This window comes from Chiloscyllium punctatum, chromosome 33 (genome assembly GCF_047496795.1).
Source record: "Chiloscyllium punctatum isolate Juve2018m chromosome 33, sChiPun1.3, whole genome shotgun sequence".
NCBI classification, from domain to species: domain Eukaryota; kingdom Metazoa; phylum Chordata; class Chondrichthyes; order Orectolobiformes; family Hemiscylliidae; genus Chiloscyllium; species Chiloscyllium punctatum.
In genome coordinates, this window is record NC_092771.1 from 25,670,549 (window position 1) to 25,691,371 (window position 20,823).

Here is a 20,823-nt window from a genome sequence, read left to right on the forward strand (position 1 = left end):
GGACTTTGGCCAAGAAGCAGTGGATACTATCTGATGTTTTCAGTTGTATTTATTATTACTGATCTAACATAATCACAGCAAGGCTCCCTAAAGGCCAGCTCAGCATCATTGCTTTTTAACACGAAATGTATCAAACAAACTTTTAATTTTCTGCTGATGATTTAAAAAAAACACCAAGTAATGTTGACAGTCCCAAACAGTTCAGTTTCACTCTGGATTCTGATATGCCGTTGCTTTAAAATGAAATAGATTTAATTCACAAAAGTTATATATCCGAAATGAGTTAATGTTTTTGAACTCGGTATGACTTCTTCAGAACTAATTAGTCTGCTTTGTACAAGTCTGTGTTGGCTCATTCTTATTAACCCATACACCTCCAAGTGAGAGTTAACGTCTCTGTGGCAATATTGCTAATGGGTTTTATACCTGTAATTGATCCGTCCAAAAGGATACACTAATTACTACTGAATAAATTACAAACTCACTGAAACCCAGCAGCCAGATTCTGGGGAGCTTTAAAAAAATGCAGCTGATTTTCCAGGAATCTGAGCCTGGTTGGATGGGTTAATAAGAATGAGCCAAAGCAGACTAATTAGTTCTGAAGAAGTCATACCGGATTCAAAAACTGTAACTCATTTTGAGTACATCACTTCCTTAGTGATTTAAATCAATTTCCTTTTAAAGCAACAGCGTATCAGAATCCAATGTGAAAATGAACTCTCTGGGACTATCAATATTAGTGTCATTTAAAATTGTCAGTCGAAAATTAAAAGTTTGTTTGATACATTTCATGTTAAAATGATCATGATCACAGTTGCTCAGTGGTTAGCACTGCTGCCTCACAGGGACTTGCATTCAATTCCAGCCTCAGGCAACTGTCTGTGTGGAGTTTGCACTTTCTCCCTGTGTCTGCGTGGGTTTCCTCCGGGTGCTCCGGTTTCCTCCCACAGTCCAAAGATGAGCAGGTCAGGGGAGTTGGCCATTCTAAATTGCCCGTAGTGTTCAAGGATGTGTAGGTTAGGTGCATTAGTCCGGGGTAAATGTAGAGTAATAGGGTAGGGGAATGGGTCTGGGTGGGAATCTCTTTGGAGGGTTGATGTGAACTTGTTGGGCCAAATTGCCTGTTTCCACACTGTGGGGATTCTATGATTCTATCAAAAATGTTCAGCTTTCTGTTTTTGAAAAGTGTTCTGTTTGCTGGCCTATGCTGCCATCTCGTGGCTGTGGGTTAACATCACACCATCTTACTCAAATGTCGAGAGTGAAAAAGAGATTGGCACAGCTATGAATTTTTATGCAATAATGCTTTGCTGATACACATTATTCTACGTATTATAGAATCACAGCATGGTTACAGCACAGAAGCAGGCTATCCTGGCCACTGTATCTGGGATGACTGTCTAAAAGGAGCAATTTATCTAGCACCTTCTTCTATTTCCCCGTAGCCCTTCACATTTGTCCCTTTTTAGATTATACTCCAATTCTCTCTTCAATGCTTTAATAGTATCTCCTTTCGCCCACACTCTCAGGCAGTACATTTGTTATGATCTCAGCTGATACAAATACTGGACAAGTAGGATTCCAGAGTGAATTCTGGTTTGATACAGCATAAGTGTTACCTTTTTTAATTTGGTGACCATGTTGATCTGTCACTGAACATCTGCACATGAGACTGTCAACGTACTTTAGCAAAAGAATGTAAGTTTACTGCTCAAAAGAAAAAGGGAGAAAAAAATACTGTAAGATAATTTAGAAAGATCTTATCATTTTCAGTAAAAAGTAAGATTCGATCCATTTCCTTAACAGATACTCAATCATTGAAGTATCACTCCTACCTTCCCTCTTTAATTCCTTACTCAACTGATGAGGTCTTAAGTTTATCCTTTTGATTAGGTTCCCTACAGTGTGGAAACAGGCCACTCGGCCCAGCCAGTTCCACACCAACCCTCCGAAGAGTAACCCACCCATTTCCCCTCTAATGCACTTAACACTGTGGGTAATTTAGCATGGCCAATTCATTCAACCTGTGCATCTTTGGACAATGGAAGGAAATTGGAGCACCCAGAGGAAACCCACGCAGACATGGGGAGAATGTGCAAACTCCACACAGACAGTCACCCAAGCCTGGAATCAAACCTGGGACCCTGATGCTGTAAGGCAGCAGTGCTAACCACTGAGACATCTTGCTGCCCCGTGATAAATTTCTGCACATTCACCAGATAATTTTAAAGGTGTGAGGGAAAAGAGTACCTGATGGGGAACCTTTTCACACAGAGGGAGGTCTGAGTGTGGAATCAACAGCCAGAGGAAGTGGTAGATGCAGATACACTTGCAACATTGAAGAGATGTTTAGATAGGTACAAGAATAGGAAAAGTTTAGAAGGATATGAGTTCTTCTGAACTCAATCTGCTTGTGCTTCCTGGCCATTTGTCCTCTCTGTGGGTCAGAAAAGCTCAAGTCAACAAAAAGCTGCCATTTTCACACCTGCTGAGTCACCTGAAGTCACATGATTTCTTAGGAAGGCTCACTGTTCCAAATCACTTTCTGACAAAAAAAGAGCAGGACTTCCACAACATTTTGCAATGTAAGATCAAACAATAAAAAACATCATAAACTTGCATCAGACATTCTAAACCAAAGTGAGCACTGCTGAGGCTGGAGATCAGAGTCGAGAGTGTGTTGCTGGAAAAGCAACAACAGGTCAGGCAGCATCCAAGGAGAAGGAGAATCAACGTTTCGGGCAAAAGCCCTTCTTCAGGAATGGCTCATCCTGATGAAGGGTTTTTGCCCGAAATGTCGATTCTTCTGCTCCTCGGATGCTATCTGACCTGCTATGTTTTTCCAGATCCATACTCTCGACTCAGACATTATAGAGCCTATCCACTCGCTGTATGACAATGTTTTCCCTCATGTTGCCATTGTTCCTTATGATGGTTGTGTCATCAGGGCCTTGATTCTTCCACCAATGGGAATGGTATCTGTCTACTCTGTTCAGGTCCCTCATGTTTTTGAACACACCAATCAAATTTCCCTCGTGTTTTTGAACACACCAATCAAATTTCCTCTCATCCTTCTCCTTACCAAGGTAAACAGTTCCAATATCCCCAATCGATCCACACAACCAAATCTCCTGAGTCCCGGAATCCTTTTCGTGAAGCTTTTCTCTGCACTTTCTCCAATGTCTACACATTCTTTCCGCAATGTGATGCCCACAACTGGACATGATATTCCAGCTAAAGCCAATTCAGCATCACCTTTTTGTTTTTGTACTCTATGCCCCTTTTGATAGAATCTAGGATTCCTTATGCTTTGCTAACTGTGTTCTCAACCCATCCCACCACCTTCAATGATGAAAGTTCAGGTTCACCCAGGCCCCTCTGCTTCTCATATCAGCATTAATTGGATTGAATGATGCACACTTAAAAGTACTAAGTTAACAACAGTTTAAAAAATAAAAGAAGTCATTTAATTCCGTTAAATGTCTGCGAGGTACCCATTTGATCAGCTTTTGAGTGATATGGGTCAAAATGTGTGGCGCTGGAAAAGCACAGCAGGTCAGGCAGCATCCGAGGAGCAGGAGAGTTGATGTTTTGGGTAGAAGCCTCACGAGGGCTTATGCCTGAAATGTCAACTCTCCTGCTCCTCGGATGCTGCCTGACCTACAGTGCTTTTCCAGCACTGCCCGTTTTGACTCTGATCTCCAGCATCTGCAGTCCTCACTTTCTCCTTTTGAGTAATATGTGTGAACATACAAATTAACTAAAGTAGGCTATTCAGTTCCTCAAACCTGCTCCCTCATTCAATAAGATTGTGTTTCGAATTCCACATTTCCATCTAATTCCTGGTTCCCGGTTCCCCTGCCAAACAGGAATCAATCTACTTCTGCCTTACAAAGTATTCAATGACCCCTACCTTCACCATCTTCTGAGGCAGAGAGTTCCAACCTCACACATCCCTCAGAGAGAAACAAATTCCCTTCATCTCTGCCCTCAAGGTGTATCCCCTACTTCTGTGTTCACACACAAGTGGAAATATCCTTTCCACCTTCTCGAGATTGTTCGGAATCTTACACACAACAATCAAATCACCCCTCACTCTAGTGGGGAAACAAGCCCAGTTTGTTCAACCTTGTCTCACCTGACAACTTACTCATCAAGTTAGTAAACCTCTTCCAAACCACCTCCAACTCATTTACATAGTTCCTTAAATAAAGAGACTAAAAGTGCCACCGTCTTCGAGATATCGTCTCATCAAAGCCCTGAATAACTGAAACATTAATCCTTACGTTTAATAATAAAGGATAGTTTTCATCGGCCTTCTTGATTGCTTGCTGTAATTGTACACTCCTTTACTTTGATTCATGAACTGGAACACAGAGATCCCTCTGCACCTTGTAAAGTCTTCATTTGAGTAATACCTTGCTTTTTCATTCTTCTTGCCAGAGTGAACAAGAATCATTGTACTCAGCCTTCCAGATTATTGCCCACTCACTCAATATTTGTATAGCAGTCTGCAACCTCCTGATGTCAACTTCATAACATACTCTCCGGTCTGAGCTGGAGACATGCTGTCGCATCTGAGTCTTTGATATAAACTGCAAAAGGTTGAGGGCATAGCTCTGTGGGGCTCCTCTCCTTCCATCCTATCAATCTGAAGAAGACTCATTTCTGTATGTTCTCTTCTTCCTGTCAGCCTGCCAGTGGGATGTCTGGTCAATGGTAACCCCTAGGATGTTGCAAGTGTGGCATTCAGTGATGGTAACACCATTGAATGTCAAGGGGTGATGATTAGATTGTCTTCTATTGGAAAAGGTCATTGCCTGGCATGTGTGTCATAGAGTCATATAGCATGGAAACAGACCCTTCGGCCCAACTTGTTCATGCTGACCAGATTTCCTGAATTGAATTAGTCCCATTTGTCTGCATTTGGCCCATAATCCTCTAAACCTTTCCTATCTGTCCAAATGTCTTCTAAATTTTTTAATTATAATCATCTCTACCACTTCCTCTGGCATCTCGTTCCATATACGCACCAATCTCTGGGTGAAAATGTTGCCCTTCAGGTCCCTTTTAAATCTTTCCCCTCTCACCTTAAACCGATGACCTCTAGCTTTGGACTCCCCTACCCTGGGAAAAAGATCTTGGCTATTCACCTTATCTACGCCCTCATGATTTTATAAACTTCTATAAGATCGCCCCTCAGCCTCCTATGCTCCAGAGAAAAAAGTCCCAGCCTATCCAGCCTCTCATTATAACTCAAACCCTCCAGTCTTGGTAACATCCACGTAAATGGCTTGTGCACCCTTTCCAGTTTAATAACGTCCTTCCTTTAGCAGAGCAACCAGAATCCCATGCAGTACTCCAAATGTGGCTCTACCAATGTACAGTTTAATATGATGTCCCAACTCCTGTACTCAATGCTTTGACCCATAAAGGCAAGTATGCCTTCTTCATCACTCTGTCTACCAGTAATGCCACTTTAGAGGAATTATGAACCTGCATCCCTAGATCTCCCCACCACCAAAGATATATTTCCCTCATTCCCTCCGCGAATCCCTCGTCAGGTCTACGCTCCCCCACCGGCTCACACCCCAGTCCTGGCACCTTTCCCCGCCACCACAGGAAGTGCAAAAGCTGCACCCACACCACTCCCCTCACCTCTGTCTAAGGCCCCAAGGGATCCTTCCACATCCATCAGAAATTTACATGTATCTCTACCAATGTCATCTACTGAATCTGTTGTACCCGGTGTGGTCTCCTCTACATTGGGGAGACGCCGTCTTGCGGAATGTTTCAGAGAACATCCTTGGGACACCTGCACCCACCAACCCCACCATCCTGTGGCTGAACACTTCAACTCCCCCTCCCACTCCATCAAGGACATGTATGTCCTGGGCCTCCTCCACCACCAAACCATTACCACCCAACGCCTGGAGGAAGAACGCCTCATATTCTGCCTTGGGACCTTGCAACCACACGGGATCAATGTGGATTTCAACAGCTTCCTCATTTCCCCTCCCCCCACATTATCCCAGTCCCAAGCCTCCAACTCGGCACCGCCCTCCTGGCCTGTCCATCACTCCCCCCTCTGACCTATCATCTTCTCCCTCACCTTCATCCACCTATCGCTTTCCCAGATACCTCCCTCCAACCCCACCCACCTCCCATTTATCTCTCAGCCTCAACCCACAAGCCTCATTCCTGATGAAGGGCTTACGCCCGGATTCTCCTGCTCCTCAAATGCTGCCTGACCTGCTGTGCTTTTCCAGCACCACATTGACTCTGATCTCCAGCATCTGCAGACCTCACTTTTTCCCTGGATCTCTCTGTTTGATAACACTCCCCAGGGTCCTACCATTAACTGTGCAAGTCCTGCCCTGGTTTGTCATACCAAAATGCAACACCTTGCATTTATCTCCATCTGCCGTTCCTCAGCATACTGACCCAGTTGATCAAGACCCTGTTGTACTCCTGGGTAATCTTCTTCACTGTCCACTGTAGAGTCGGTTCTGCTATGATGCGCATTTCTTCAATGCAAATTGGCTTTAATGCGATCGAAGAATTTAGACTGTTATTTGTAGAACAGGAATATTCCTTACCTGTATTGGCTATAAACCGATTCTGGCCCCATTAGTTCAAATGGTGTGGCTATTGCGTGATTTTCTTATAACGTGAGATCACACAAGAACAGAATTATTACATATCAGAACCGACTGTACCACCAATTTTGGTGCCATCTGTAAACTTACTAACCATACCTCCTGTATTCTCATCCAAATCATTTACATAAATAACTAACAACAATGGACCCAGCATCAATCCTCGATCATAGGCCTCTGGCCCTGTTCACCAATCTCCTATCACCACCCTCTGTCTCCTACCAGCAAGACAATTTTGAATACTGTTCATGATCTGGAGATGCCGGTGTCGGACTGGGCAGAGCAGTAGACATGGACACAACATTTTGAGAATGTAACTTTTAAAACAATGTTTTGTGCTTTACACAAGAAAGAAGTGAAACTATCATGGTATTCAAACAGATGAAAGACTCAACAGACAATCAAGGTATTTTTCAATGTATAATTTCAGTTACATCACACTGTGAACTTTTGCTATATGTTCTGTGTCTTACAATTGTGTACTCCACAACCACCTGATGAAGGAGCGACACTCCGAAAGCTAGTGCTTCCAAATAAACCTGTTGGACTATAACCTCGTGATGTGTGATTTTTAATTTTGAATACTGTTGGCTAGCTCTCCCTGAATTCCCTGTGAGCTAATGTTACTAACCAGTCTACCATGTGGAACCTTGTCAAAGGCCTTGCTAAAGTCCATGCCTACTGCTCTGCCTTCATCTATTTTCTTGATCACCTCTTCAAAAAATTCAATCAAGTTTGTGAGACCCAATTTCCCACACACAAACTAATCAATCCCTGCCTTTCCAAACGCATGTAGATGCTGTCTCCCAGAATCCCCTCCAAAAACTTCCCCACCACTGAACATCAGGCTCACAGGTCTATAGTTCCCAGGCTTCTCCTTGAAGCCTCTCTTAGATAAAGGCACAACATTAGCCACCCTCCAGTCTTCCAGCACCTCACCTGCGGCTGTCGATGATACAAATATCTCCGCTAAGGACCCCACAATTTCCTACCTAGCTTCCCACAATGCCGTAAGATATAATTGTGGTGTGAATGTTACTTGCTGCTTGTCAGTCCAAGCCGAGATATTGTCCAGATCTTGTTGCATTCAACATGGACTGATTCGGTGTCTCAGGAGTGGCATTGAACATTGTGCAATCATCAGTGATCATCCCCAATTCTGACCTTGTGATGGAGGGTAAGCCATTGATGAAGCAGCTGATGGTGGCTGGGCTTGGGACACAACCTGGGGAACTCCTGCAGATATGCCCTGAAGCGGAGATGACTGACCTCCAACAACCACAACCATCTTCCAATATGTCAGATATGACTCCAACCAGCTGAGAGTTTTCCCCCAATGCCCATTGATTCCAGTTTTGCCAGGGCTCTTTGATGCCACACTCAGTCGAATGCAGCCTTGATGCCAAGGGCTGTCACTCTCCCCTCCCCTCTGGAATTCAGCTCTTTTGTCCATGTTTGAACTAAAGGTGCAGTGAGCTATGGGGCCCTGGCAGAACTCAAACTGTGTGTCACTGAGCAGGGTATTGCTGAGCAAGTGCTGCTTGCGAGCACTGTTGATGACATCTTCCATCACTTTACTCATGATTGAGAGTAAATTGATAGAGCAATAATGGATTGGATTGGATTTGTCCTGCTTTTTGTGTACAAGACATCTCTGGGGACCTTCCCACATTGTTGGATAGATGCCAGTCTTGTAAGTATAGTGGAATAGCTGGGTAGAGGAACGGCAAATTCTGGAGCACAAATCTTCAGTACTATTGCTGGAATGTTGTCAGGGCCCATAGCCTTTACAGTATTCAGTGTCTCTCACCATTTTTTGATATCACGTGGAGTGAATCGAATTGGCTGAAGTCAGGTATTTGTAATTATGGCGATCAGAGGAGGAGGCCTCCACTTGCCACTTCTGACAGAAGATTGCTGCGAATGCTTCAGCCTTATCTTTTACACTGATGTGCTGGGCTCTTCCATCATTGAGGATGGGGGATATTTGTGGAGCTCCCCCTCCAGTGAGTTGTCGTATGGTTCCCCAACATTCATGACTGGATGTGGCAGGACTGCAGAGATTAGATTTTATGCATTGATTGCGAGGTTGCTTAGCTCTGCCTACCACTCAATGTTTATGCTGTTTGACAATGCAGGTAACCCTGTTTGGGAGCCAGTGTACACTGTGGAAGAGGTCTTGTGCACTACTTTGACAGCAGCCTGCAGCACAATGCACATACCAGACTTTCAGCAAGCTCCTGACTCTGTGCTTCACCAGAGTATCTTGTATCTTTGTGGGCGGCACGGTGGCACAGTGGTTAGCACTGCTGCCTCACAGCGCCAGAGACCTGGGTTCAATTCCCGCCTCAGGCGACTCTCTGTGTGGAGTTTGCACATTCTCCCCGTGTCTGCGTGGGTTTCCTCCGGGTGCTCCGGTTTCCTCCCACAGTCCAAAGATGTGCAGGTCAGGTGAATTGGCCACGCTAAATTGCTCGTAGTGTTAGGTAAGGAGTAGATGTATGGGTATGGGTGGGTTGCGCTTCGGCGGGGAGGTGTGGACTTGTTGGGCCGAAGTGCCTGTTTCCACACTGTAAGTAATCTAATCTAATCTAATCTAATCTAATAACATCAATACATGACTGGAAAAGAGATTAAATCTGACAGTCAATAGACATGTGGCAGAATAAGGAAACATAAGTGTGTCCTTATTGACTGGGACTGGTCCCCATCAACACCAGTTGTTTCAGGACTCTTCCAGGAGTGGGAGGAACTATCCTTGACTACCTGACATTCCAATGAGATACCAAAATCCATCACTTTGACAAATGACTGCCCCCTGAACTGGCCCATTCATGAACAGACTGACCAAGTGCAGTCACAGCGGGACATTGAAGCGTGAGGGAAATGCTCCCATAGATGGGAAGTGACTTTCAGTCTGTAAAAACAGCCTTCACATCCAGCAGGTTGAGAGTCAATCCTCCACCTGCCAAGCTAGAACCTGCCCCTTGGTGTCCTCCTACCAAGTGATATGACAATGGGAACACGCGTAGTTATGGTCAGCAAGTTTGCAGATAACTCTAAAATTGGAAGAGTAGTAGATAGCAAAGAAGGTTAGATTAGATTACTTACAGTGTGGAAACAGGCCCTTCGGCCCAACAAGTCCACACCGCCCCGCCGAAGCGTAACCCACCCATACCCCTACATCTACATCTAGACCTAGATCTACCCCTTACCTAACACTACGGGCAATTTAGCATGGCCAATTCACCTGACCTGCACATTTTTGGACTGTGGGAGGAAACCGGAGCACCCGGAGGAAACCCACGCAGACACGGGGAGAACGTGCAAACTCCACACAGTCAGTCGCCTGAGGCGGGAATTGAACCCGGGTCTCCGGCGCTGTGAGGCAGCAGTGCTAACCACTGTGCCACCGTGCCTCAGAGTACAACAGGATTTTGATCAGTGGGCCAATGGGCCGAGGATTGGCAGATGGAGTTTAATTTAGATAAATTTGAGGTGCTGTATTCTGGAAGGCAGGACTTATACATTTAATAGTCAGCTCCTGGGAGTGAACAAAGAGATCTTGGAGTGCAGGTTCATAGTTCTTTGAAAGTGGAGTCGCAGGTAGGTAGGATAGTGAAGAAGGCGTTTGGTATGCTTTCCTTTATTGGTCAGAGTATTGAGTATCAGATTTGGGATGTCATGTTGCAGCACTACAAGACATTGGTAAGGCTACTTTTGGAATATTGCATGCAATTTTGGTCTCCCTCCTATTGGAAGGATGTTGTGCAACTTGAAGAGTTCAGAAAAGATTTACAAGGATGTTGCCAGGGTTGGAGGATTTGAGCTACAGGGGGAGGCTGAATAGGCTGGGGCTGTTTTCCATGGAGTGTCAGAGGCTGAGGGGTGACCTTATAGAGGTTTATAAAATCATGAGGGGCATGGATAGGATAAAGAGACAAGGTCTTTTCCCTGGGGTGGGGGAGTCCAAAAGTAGAGGGCATAGGTTTAAGGTGAGAGGGGAAAGATATAAAAGGGACCTAAGGGGCAACTTTTTCATGCAAAGGGTGGTGCGTGTATAGAATAAGCTGCCAGAGGAAATGGTGGAAGCTGGTATGATTTCAACATTTAAAAGGTATCTGGACGGGCATGTGAATAGGAAGGGTTTAGAGTGAAATGGGACAAATGCTGGGAAATGGGACTAGATTTATGTAGGATATCTGGTCAGTTGGACCGAAGGGTCTGTTTCCATGCTGCATCTCTCTATGACATAGCTGCAAATGATAGGAACAAAATATCTTCCTAAGGAGGGATTTAACCAAGGGCAATGAATTGTTGCTTAGCAGGCTTTGGTTTCTCTCCAACTGAAGTACAGTCTGCAGCCTCTTTACTAGACCATCCAGAGTTACGTCCGTGCTGAACTGACACTGCAATAAAGCCAGCTGAGTAGGATTATGCCAATTTTCCAATTGGTTCACCGTGACGTTACTATTGATCTCCCATTTTACATTAAGCGAACAACCCCCTGCTGCAGGGAGGCAATTAAAAATAAAACCTAAGTTACTCTCCAACGTCACACAGAGGCATTTCTCAACAGCTTCAAAGCAAATACCTTTAGACACTGGAATAACTTGCCCCCACCTCCACCCCCCCCCCCAAACCAGAGACAACGAACCAAACCACTGAGTATTCAAAGTGTGTGTGGAAAACCACGAGGACAGAGAGTGTGGGGCAAGAGATGTGACAAGTGATGTGTCTGTAATGGCTGCGACTGACCACACACAAAGGCATTCACAGCAAAGGTAGAAGTTATTTAATTGCAGCAAACCAGCCATTTATCCAAACATTCCTCTTGCATAAAAAGAAATGCACGCACCATTATTTGCAACTACAAGTCACCCAATATACATGGGAATCGATTTAGCTCAGTTGGCTGGATTGCTGGTTTAGATTAGAGTGGTGCTGCTCCTCAGATGCTGCCTGACCTGCTGTGCTTTTCCAGCACCACTCTAATCTAGTCTCTAGTTTCCAGCATCTGCAGTCCTTGTTTTTACCCTGGATTGCTGGTCTACAGAGCAGTATGACACCAACAGAATGGGTGCAATTCCCATCATTGGTTTGAGGTTACCATAAAGGGCTCTCCTTCTCAATCTCTTCCCTTCCCTGAGGTCTGGAGGCCCTCAGGTTAAATCACCATCAGTCGCTTCCCTTTAATAAGTTAGCAGTCCCTATAGTCTGGTAAGACTATGGTAACAATACACATGGTAACACCAGAAGTGTTCAATCATTGGTAGAATATAGGAAAGATGTTGTTAAACTTGAGAGGACGCAGAAAAGATTTATAAGGATGTTGCCAGGGTTGGAGGGTTTGAGCTATAGGGAGAGGCTGGGGCTAATTTCCCCGGAGTGTTGGAGGCTGAGGGGTGACCTTTTGAAGGTTTATGAAATCATGAGGGGTGTGGATAGGGTGAATAGCCAAAGGTCTTTTTCCCTAGGATAGGGGAATCCAAAACCAGAGAGCATAGGTCTAAGGTGAGAAGGGAAAGACTTAAAAGGTCTTAACATTTTCATCCAGAGAGTGGTGTGTGTATAGAATAAGCTGCCAGAGGAAGTGGTGGAGGCTGGTACAATTACAACATTTAAGAGGCATCTGGATGAGTCTATGAATAAGAAGAGTTTTGAGGGATACGGCCAAGTGCTGGCAAATGGGACTAGATTAAATTAGGATATCTGGGTGACATGGAGTTGGACTTAAAGGTCAATTTCCATACTGTATATCTCTATGACTCTATTACAGTATGTTAACTCTAGTGAGTTCTACCTTCAGTCTCTGACTTGCTTTATTACACGCAGGTGTTCAAACACTGTACAGAACAAACTGGCAGACAACTAGCAATCTGCATCTATGAATACCAACTAGCCACTAAATGCCACAACCGGCCGTCCCTAGTAGCCACACAGATGACAAGGACCACACATTCAGCTGGGTGAATCACAGGGCAAGCTAAACATAGGACAGCTAGAGAATTTCAGAAGTATGGCACTCATTTTTTTTAACAGAACCTCTGATAGTCCTTTTCTACATATGACTGACATTCCTATTTCTTTTTCCTTCCTTTTTCTTCCCCCCCCCAACACTGCTGCCTAACAGCGGTAAGCATGGCACTCATTCACAGACTCCATCAACAAGCACATAGACCTCAAGCCAATATACTGGCCACTACAATGAACAACCAGACCCGGCAACTGGAAGCAGCAGAAATGGAACCAAATAAATTCCAGAAGAGACAGTCCAGCAACACTTAACAGGAGGCTCCAAAGCACTGAAGATGTTACCTAAGGAAGGTATGAAACGTCTGCAAATCAACTTCCCAGCTCGCGAACATACCCACAGCTTATGACAACTGGCACCTGAGCTTTATGCAAATCTTGAACATCTCTTGCTATGCTCAGACTAGACTCAGTTCATTGATGGTTTGTACCTGATTAAAGCAGACAGCTTCATCTCTAAATGCAAGGACACAAAGGTGGCTTTGGCAGATCTGACGCTGTCATTATAGCTTACACATAGTTTGGGAGGATTTGAAATCACGTGCTCTGGGACATTCTGACTCAAATCTGGAAGGGGTCCTGCGAAGATCCGAAACAGGCCGTTAAACAATCAGCCAAAATAATGCAGCAGAAGAAAAGCAAAGGGGAAGACACTGAGGGACTTGACAAAGATAAAGATGAGGAAGTGGTTGCTTCAGCAAAAGAAGCCTCTTCAGAATACAACACTACCCCTGGATTGAGGGGGACTCACAACCAGAATGTCAAAACAACCCACCAAATCCCCATCAAATCCCCACCAGCTAACAAGCATCCCCACCAAACCCCCAGCAAATGCTCACTAATTCCCCACCAAATCCTCACCAGCTAACAAGTATCCCCACCAAATCCTCACCAGCTAACAAGCATCCCCACCAAATCCCCACCAGCTAACAAGCATCCCCACCAAACCCCCAGCATATGCTCACCAATTCCCCACCAAATCCTCATCAGTTAACAAGCATCCCAAGATTCCAGAATCCAGAGATAATCCCAAAAGCACCCAAAAGACTCCACTGACCACTGAAGAAAACAAGGCCACATTGATGAAAGGGGAAACCCTATCTAAAACATCCCGAGCATAGAGCATATAAAATTCACAAAAATAAAGGCTCTCTAATACACTCACAACAGTATAATAAAAAACTATTTCTAAATAAAAAACATATAAAACATATTTAAACAGAGATTTTCCCCCTTGTTCCCAGGGGGTATCACTTCCTTTCCAAACGTCCATCATATCCTCTCCCAACCAGTGCCCCACCCTTGACCCAGGTGCCCCTCGATAGGATGAAGAAAATTCAAATATACTACAGAGTTAGAGTTAACTGTGAGCACCCTACCCCTCCCCACCCACACCAACACCTGGATATATTTGATAATGTTAATACTATGTATAAACATATATAACTGTAAAATTACAGCCTCAACAAGTAATAATTAAATATAATAATACAAAATAACAGGGGAAAACAATCCCGCTCCTAAAAACAGAAATAAAATAGGATAAGGTAACCACCTCCCCCCCACCAACATTAACTAGAACCCCAGGCCTATATATATAAGAAAAGGTGGAGAAAATCGCTAAGTAGAGAACAAATAAACAAACCCCTCTTCCCACCCCCCCAAAGATAATATTAAACAGTGAGGTAAAGAAAGAGACTAATATAAAAAAAGAGGGATGTAAACCAGAGTGGGGAGAGAGCAAAACAACATCAATTATCTCTTACAATTTATATAAGAGAGTCCAAAAATTCCTTGGCCTTTTCCGGTGATCCGAAGTTATACATGGACCCTTCATGGTTAAAGCGTAGCGTCGCTGGGTAGCGCAAGGAGTACTGAATATTTAAGTCCCTTAAACACCTCTTCGCTTCGTCAAATGCCTTCCTCTTTCGGACCAGAGCTGGGGAAATGTCCTGGAATAACATAATCTTGGATCCTTTATAAATCATGGCTTGGGGATCTTTCCCAAGATTTCTGGAAGTTTCTAAGAGCATCTGCCTCTCCCTATAGCTCTGCAGCCGGAACAGGACCGGGCGGGGGCTCTGGTTCGAGCCGGGCCCGCGTATTGCAACAGGATGAAGGGCTTTTGCCCGAAACGTCGATTTCGAAGCTATTTGGATGCTGCCTGAACTGCTGTGCTCTTCCAGCACCACTAATCCAGAATCTGGTTTCCAGCATCTGCAGTCATTGTTTTTACACCATTCCACCCTTACCTGGCCTGATCCATCCTCCAGATTTAAAAGCTGTCGTAGCCACTATTCGAGAAACGCTGTAAACTGACCTTCCTCTTCCCGTCCGGGAAGGCCCAGCAAACGAATATTCTCTAAGGTCCGGACTCGCTGTTCAAGAGTCTGGACCCGATCCACGGCCGATTCTGCTATTGTCTCGGAGGTCGCGGCCTTTAGCTTCTCCCCTCCTTGATGTCTCGGTCGTGCTTTTGTAGCGCAGCCGAGAGGGAGTCCCATCAGCTCTGGGACTCTTCGATGAAGGTGTCGATCTTCACATCGAGTTAAGAGATTATTTCCACGAGGCTCACCACCTTAGGTACGTCCCTTGGGGCGGCTGTGGATGCTTCTGCTGCAGCTGGGGAGGGATTCCTGCCTGCTGAGAACTGCGGGCTCCCTTCCCTTTAGTCATTTTTACTGGAGATTAAATTGTTTAAATTCAGTACTGAGCATCTAATTACATGAAGTAAAAACTATTTTAAATGATTTGGTGAGTGTGGTGGAGGTGGGTGGCCCACTTTGCCCAAGTCTTGGAAGGAGCACTATAGACTCAGACTTACTGGGTCACCGCCATCTTGGATCCCATTTTGGGCTCCAGAGCAACAGCGGCATCTTCAGAGGCGGCGTAGCTGCAAAGTTGGTCGGTCGACCTGTGAAGCCTGGAGCAGGACTCTTGCTTCCGCATAGGCCCCTGTATGACATGGGCTGGGAATCCTGGAGTGGGACACACTTGGTGGCATGGCGTGGGTTGGGAATCCTGGAGTGGGACCTCTAACAGAAGCATGCTGAAGCAGCAGAGAAGGAATTGCCGGACTCTCTTTAATTTATGGATGCCTCATCTTCTGCCTTGGGACCCTCCAACTACACGGCATCAATGTGGATTTCACCATTTTCCTCATTTCCCCTCCTCCACCTTATCCCAGTTTCAACCTTCCAATTCGGCACTGCCCTCATGACCTGTCCATCTTCCTTCCCACCTATTCGATCCACCCTCCTCTCCAATCTATCACCTTTATCCTCAACTCAATTTACCACTTGCACTCTCAGCTACCTTGCCCCCAGCCCCACACCCCCCCTCCCCATTTATCTCTTCACCCCCTCCGCTCACAAGCCTCATTCCTGTGAAGGGCCCTTGCCTGAAACATTGATTCTCCTGCTCCTCAGATGCTGCCTGACCTGCTGTGCTTTTCCAGCATCACACTCTCGACTTTTTAAAAATAAATTAATTCTAAATGAATGCAAATGGCATCTACAGAGGGCAATGTAAAGTGAATCAAATAATTTGCATTGGTCATGATGATCAGATAGTCATCAATAGATATTATTGCTTAAAAATGTGTTGGTGGAAAAGCGCAGCAGGTCAGGCAGCATCAAAGGAGCAGGAGAATCGACGTTTCGGGCATAAACCCTTCTTCAGGAAGGGCTTATGCCTGAAACATCGATTCTCCTGTTCCTTTGATGCTACTTGACCTGCTGCGCTTTTCCAGCAACGCATTTGTAAGCTCTGATCTCCAGCATCTGCAGTCCTCACTTTCTCCTAATAGATATTATTGGTACTGTTGACATTGATGTTTAAACAGTCAAGTTGGAGAGTCTTGACTTTGTAGGTTGATTGAAATTCCTTTGTGCCACTTTTGCTCCAAATTGAGGCATTCATTTGCACCCTTTCAGCGACAGCACTCTTGATGCTATGGTGCCACTAACTGCACACAAAGGCATTTATGACAGAGGTAGAGGTCCCATGCCAGCCAATACACTAAATACTATGCAATTCTCCAAAATATTAAAACCACAGCACCTCTCAACAATATTTTCCGGATATCATTTGATAGCTACGTAATGACTATTGCTCAAGCTGGTGTTTGTAATTAGAAATTAATTTATTTGGAGTAAAAAAAACTTTTTCACTGCCAAGATGGGATTCGAACTCGCATCTCAACTGCATGAAACCAGGGTTGAAGTTGTTCACTCCAACACATTCACCATTACGCAGGCGCCTTGGCTGGCAATGAGCGCCGCTAGTGCGCAGGCGTCATGGCTGGCGGTGAGCCCTACTGGTGCGCAAGCGTCGCTAATGCGCAGACGCCGTGGCTGGCAGTGACGCACTGGTGCGCAGGCGCCACTACTGCGCAGACGCCTTGGCTGGCAGTGAGACCCACTGGTGCGCAGGCGCCACTAGTGCGCAGACGCCTTGGCTGGCAATGAGACCCACTGGTGCGCAGACGCCTTGGCTGGCAGTGAGACCCACTGGTGCGCAGGCGCCTTGGCCGGTGGAGGGGCGCCGCTAGTGCGCAGGCGCCCTGGCTGGCCTGGGGAAGGGTTTGAGGTGAGAGCGGGTCCGTCCCTTTTATGGTTCCGACTTTGGCAGGTAATTGGCGGTTGCGTATCGGTGACTCGACGCGAATCGCTTCGAACGGGAATCGTCGAGGGAGGGAGGGAGTTCGGACGGTGAATTCGTATTAAAATAAAGCGGGGAGGAGGCGGGAATGTGTGAAGCCTGAGGCCTGTCCCCGGGGAGGAGGTGGGGGCTTGGGTGAGGGGGGGGGTGTCAAGATTAGAGTGGAGCTGGAAAAGCACAGCAGGTCAGGGCAGCCTCCGAGAAGCAGGAAAATCGACGTATCGGGCAAAAGCCCTTCATCAGGAATGAAGAGGGGAGGGGTGTCAGGTCCCTGGATTGGGGGGAGAGGGAAGACCACAAGAGCTGGTGGTCTCGAATGGGTGGGTTGGGAGGGGTCACTGAGGAAGGCCCTCGGGTGGAGAGTTCTGTCACTCAGCTGGGGTATTCTCGGAGCGGGGGCGGGAGCGGGGGCGGGAGAGGTGGTTCAGAGCTGGGAGATTGGAGGGGGTTGTTGGGTCACTGAGCTGGGGGCTTTAGGTCGGTGAGTAGGGAGTCTGGGGGGGGAGGGTTGGATCACTGAGCTGAGGGGGGTTTGGCTCACTTTGCTGGGGGTGTTAGGATCACTGGGTTGGAGGTGTAGAGGGGGAGTGTTGGGTCACTGAGCTAGAGGTTTGTGGAGGGGAGAGTTGGGTCATTGAGCTGGGGGAATGTGGACCAGATTACTGGTCCAGGGATCCAGGATGTTATTCATCTGGGCTCAGTGAGGGAGTTGCCTGAAAGGAATTCAGGCAGACCTTGTGGGGTCTACTGCCAGGAGATTTCTTTCAATACATGCTCTATGAAACTATTCAAAGTCCATCCTTTTTTCTGCTGTGGGCTGATTCCAGCTCATGGATGAAGGGTTTCTTAAGTCACTATCTGTACTCCTTAGTGCGCAATGTCTGGGGAAAAAAATAATCAGTCTGTTCGAATATGTTATGGCACGACTTTTGCTCAGGTGGTGCTTGAATCCAGATTTTCTGACCCAGACGTAGGTCACAGCCGCTGCATAAGATCCTCAGTCACTGATATGTTGACAACTTTCAAATTTGAATTATGAGAATCTACCCCCCAAAAAACTTGGCAAAAACTGAATGCTTTGAAACTGCAAAGTGTGGGCATCAATTGTGCAACAGTGTATTCTGAAGTTTTAATGACCTTGAACATTTGTCAATAAAAGTGCTGCTTATCAGTCATTGCCAAGTGTGCAGTAGACTGTGCCTCTATGTACCTGTGTTTAATAGATGGTAGGACGTGTACAATTGGAGCAAGATGTTTTTTACAAAGTTACCAGTGGGTGAAATATGTTACGTGCTTCTTGGGAGGGTAGTGGAGACAGGTACAATATCAATTCTCAAGAAGCATCTGAACAAGCACTAAAAATGCCAGGGCATTGTAGGCTATGGAGTAAGTGCAGGTAATTGAGATTAGTGCAGTTTGGTGTCTGTTTGTTGGCATAGACATTGGGCTGCTGAATGACTCTAACTTAGTCCAGACTGTGAGAGACTGGTGAGCTAGCTCTCAGTATTATGTTGGCATCCATCTGGAATATTTCAGTCTGAAGGTTGTGGATCTCTGTCTCTCACCTCCCCCCCCCCCCCCAATATCTTGGTTACAGATCCCATAAAACCCTCCTGTCATTTTGGTCAAATTACCCTAAGGGTGTGTGTAAAACTGGTTATGGTTGTTGAAAATCATCCATATCACTTCATGGCAATTCACACATTTCACAATCCATATTCCAAAGTTTAACTTATATAGTGAGCAATCATAAATAGTTTGCAGGTTGTGCAAGCTTTGTATAAAATGTCTCAAGTAACCTTTTATCTTCCATTTTTCATGTGCTGTACTTGTTGCTGGTGGGGCCGGTATTTGTTGTCCTACCCTAATTACCAGTTGAGTAGGTAAAAACAATGACTGCAGATGCTGAAAACCAAATACTGGATTAGTGGTGCTGGAAGAGCACAGCAGTTCAGGCAGATTTCGCTGCTCGTTGGATGCTGCCTGAACTGCTGTGCTCTTCCAGCACCACTAATCCAGTACCAGTTGAGTAGTTTACTAATACACTTCAGAGGGTGGTTAAGAGTCACTTACGTTCCTCTGAGGCCAGAATAGGTCAATAAAGCAGATTTCCTAACCTCAATGTCCTCACAACATTTACCACAGGCTTGGCTTACCAACCTAGTAACATGACTGCAATGTCACTGTCCCATACTTGTTCCATGTGAACATTTTAATTAGGAGTAGGCTTCCTTGACCCTGCTGTGCTGCTTGATAAGGTGATGCCTGTTCTGACTACTCAATAGTCCTTTGTCCCCTTGCTTATCAGAAATCTAACCAATTCCTGCTCATTGAAGGAAATCAGAGGATGTTGGGCCAGTTGTCTTCCTGAGCCCAATGCCTGACCCTGTACCCTGACCCATACATTCTTGTAGCTGTTACTCCCCACTGATCTCAGGTGCTGTTTTTACCCCCCCAGAACCCAGAATGGAGGTAGATCCCAGCTCAGCAGCTGAAACCAAGACCAGCAACAGTACGGAGAAGACCAGGATCTTTGGCACATCTCAATCAAAACCTAGAAATGCGAATCCGTACCCCCCGGTCTGCCGCTTTTATTCCCGTGGGAGGTACTGCCAGTTTGGACGGAGATGCCGATTTCTGCATGAGTATCTGGAACCGCAGGTTAGCCCTAGCGTACCTGCAAACCACGATGATGGCAACGCTGATGACACCTCCCAGTGCCAGGGCAGCACGGAGAGTCCCACTAAGCCTGCAGAGGATCTGGGCCGGGTCCGACCTGGGCCACCCAAGATGCTGGGACCCCGAGAGCGGCCTAAGAGGCCGTGCCGCTACTACCTGTCTGGTTACTGCGCGATGGAAGAACGCTGCCGTTTCTGGCACCCGGAGAAGCAGCCCCCTTTGCGGGACTGCGTGGGGCCCGAAGCTGCCCGGGTCAGCCCTCGGCCAGTGGGCCCACTAATCCGTCCACCCGTCCCCCGCCCTGCTGTGGTCAAGGATGAGGTCAAGCTGACGGAGCTGACCCAGGAAGTTGCCCGGCAATTACGGGAGACCGAGATCAGCCAGCTGATGAAGCGCTTCCCCAAGGAGCAGCTGATTATTCAGGAGAGCGAAAGTGGGAAGCAGACCTATTACCGCATCGTGGTGGAGCCCACAGACCCAGATTGGGTAGGTTCTGGTGCCTTGGGGGAGGGATAGGCAAGTGAAAAGCTCCTGTACTGTCAGAATGAGCAGGTAAAGTGTCTGACAAGTTTCAGCATGGAGTGTACAGCGCGCAAGCTGCTTCTTGCTGCCACTGAAACAAAGTACCGCAGATGCTGGAAATCTTAAGCAAAAACAGAAATTCCTGGAGAAACTAAGCAGCCCAGGCAGTATCTGGGCAGCACGGTGGCTCAGTGGTTAGCACTGCTGCCTCACAGCGCCAGAGACCTGAGTTCGATTCCAATCTCAACCGATTGTGCAAACTCCATAC

At 46.2% G+C, this 20,823-nt stretch overlaps 1 protein-coding gene across 3 annotated transcripts in view; it reads left to right on the forward strand.

Annotated features, from left to right (window-relative positions):
• Nucleotides 1–17,163: 17,163 nt before the first annotated feature.
• Nucleotides 17,164–20,823, forward strand: part of LOC140458496 (uncharacterized) — a 49,228-nt gene continuing 45,568 nt past the window's right edge. Inside the window, exons 1-2 of one of the 3 annotated variants that reach the window (XM_072553175.1) lie at nt 17,164–17,282; nt 19,813–20,519. In XM_072553175.1, coding sequence (XP_072409276.1) covers nt 19,821–20,519 — 699 coding nt within the window. In that variant the 5' untranslated portion in view covers nt 17,164–17,282; nt 19,813–19,820. Of the gene's footprint in view, nt 17,325–17,358; nt 17,405–19,812; nt 20,520–20,823 lie in introns of those variants that run through there. The other 2 variants (XM_072553174.1, XM_072553176.1) reach the window with 2 other exon arrangements.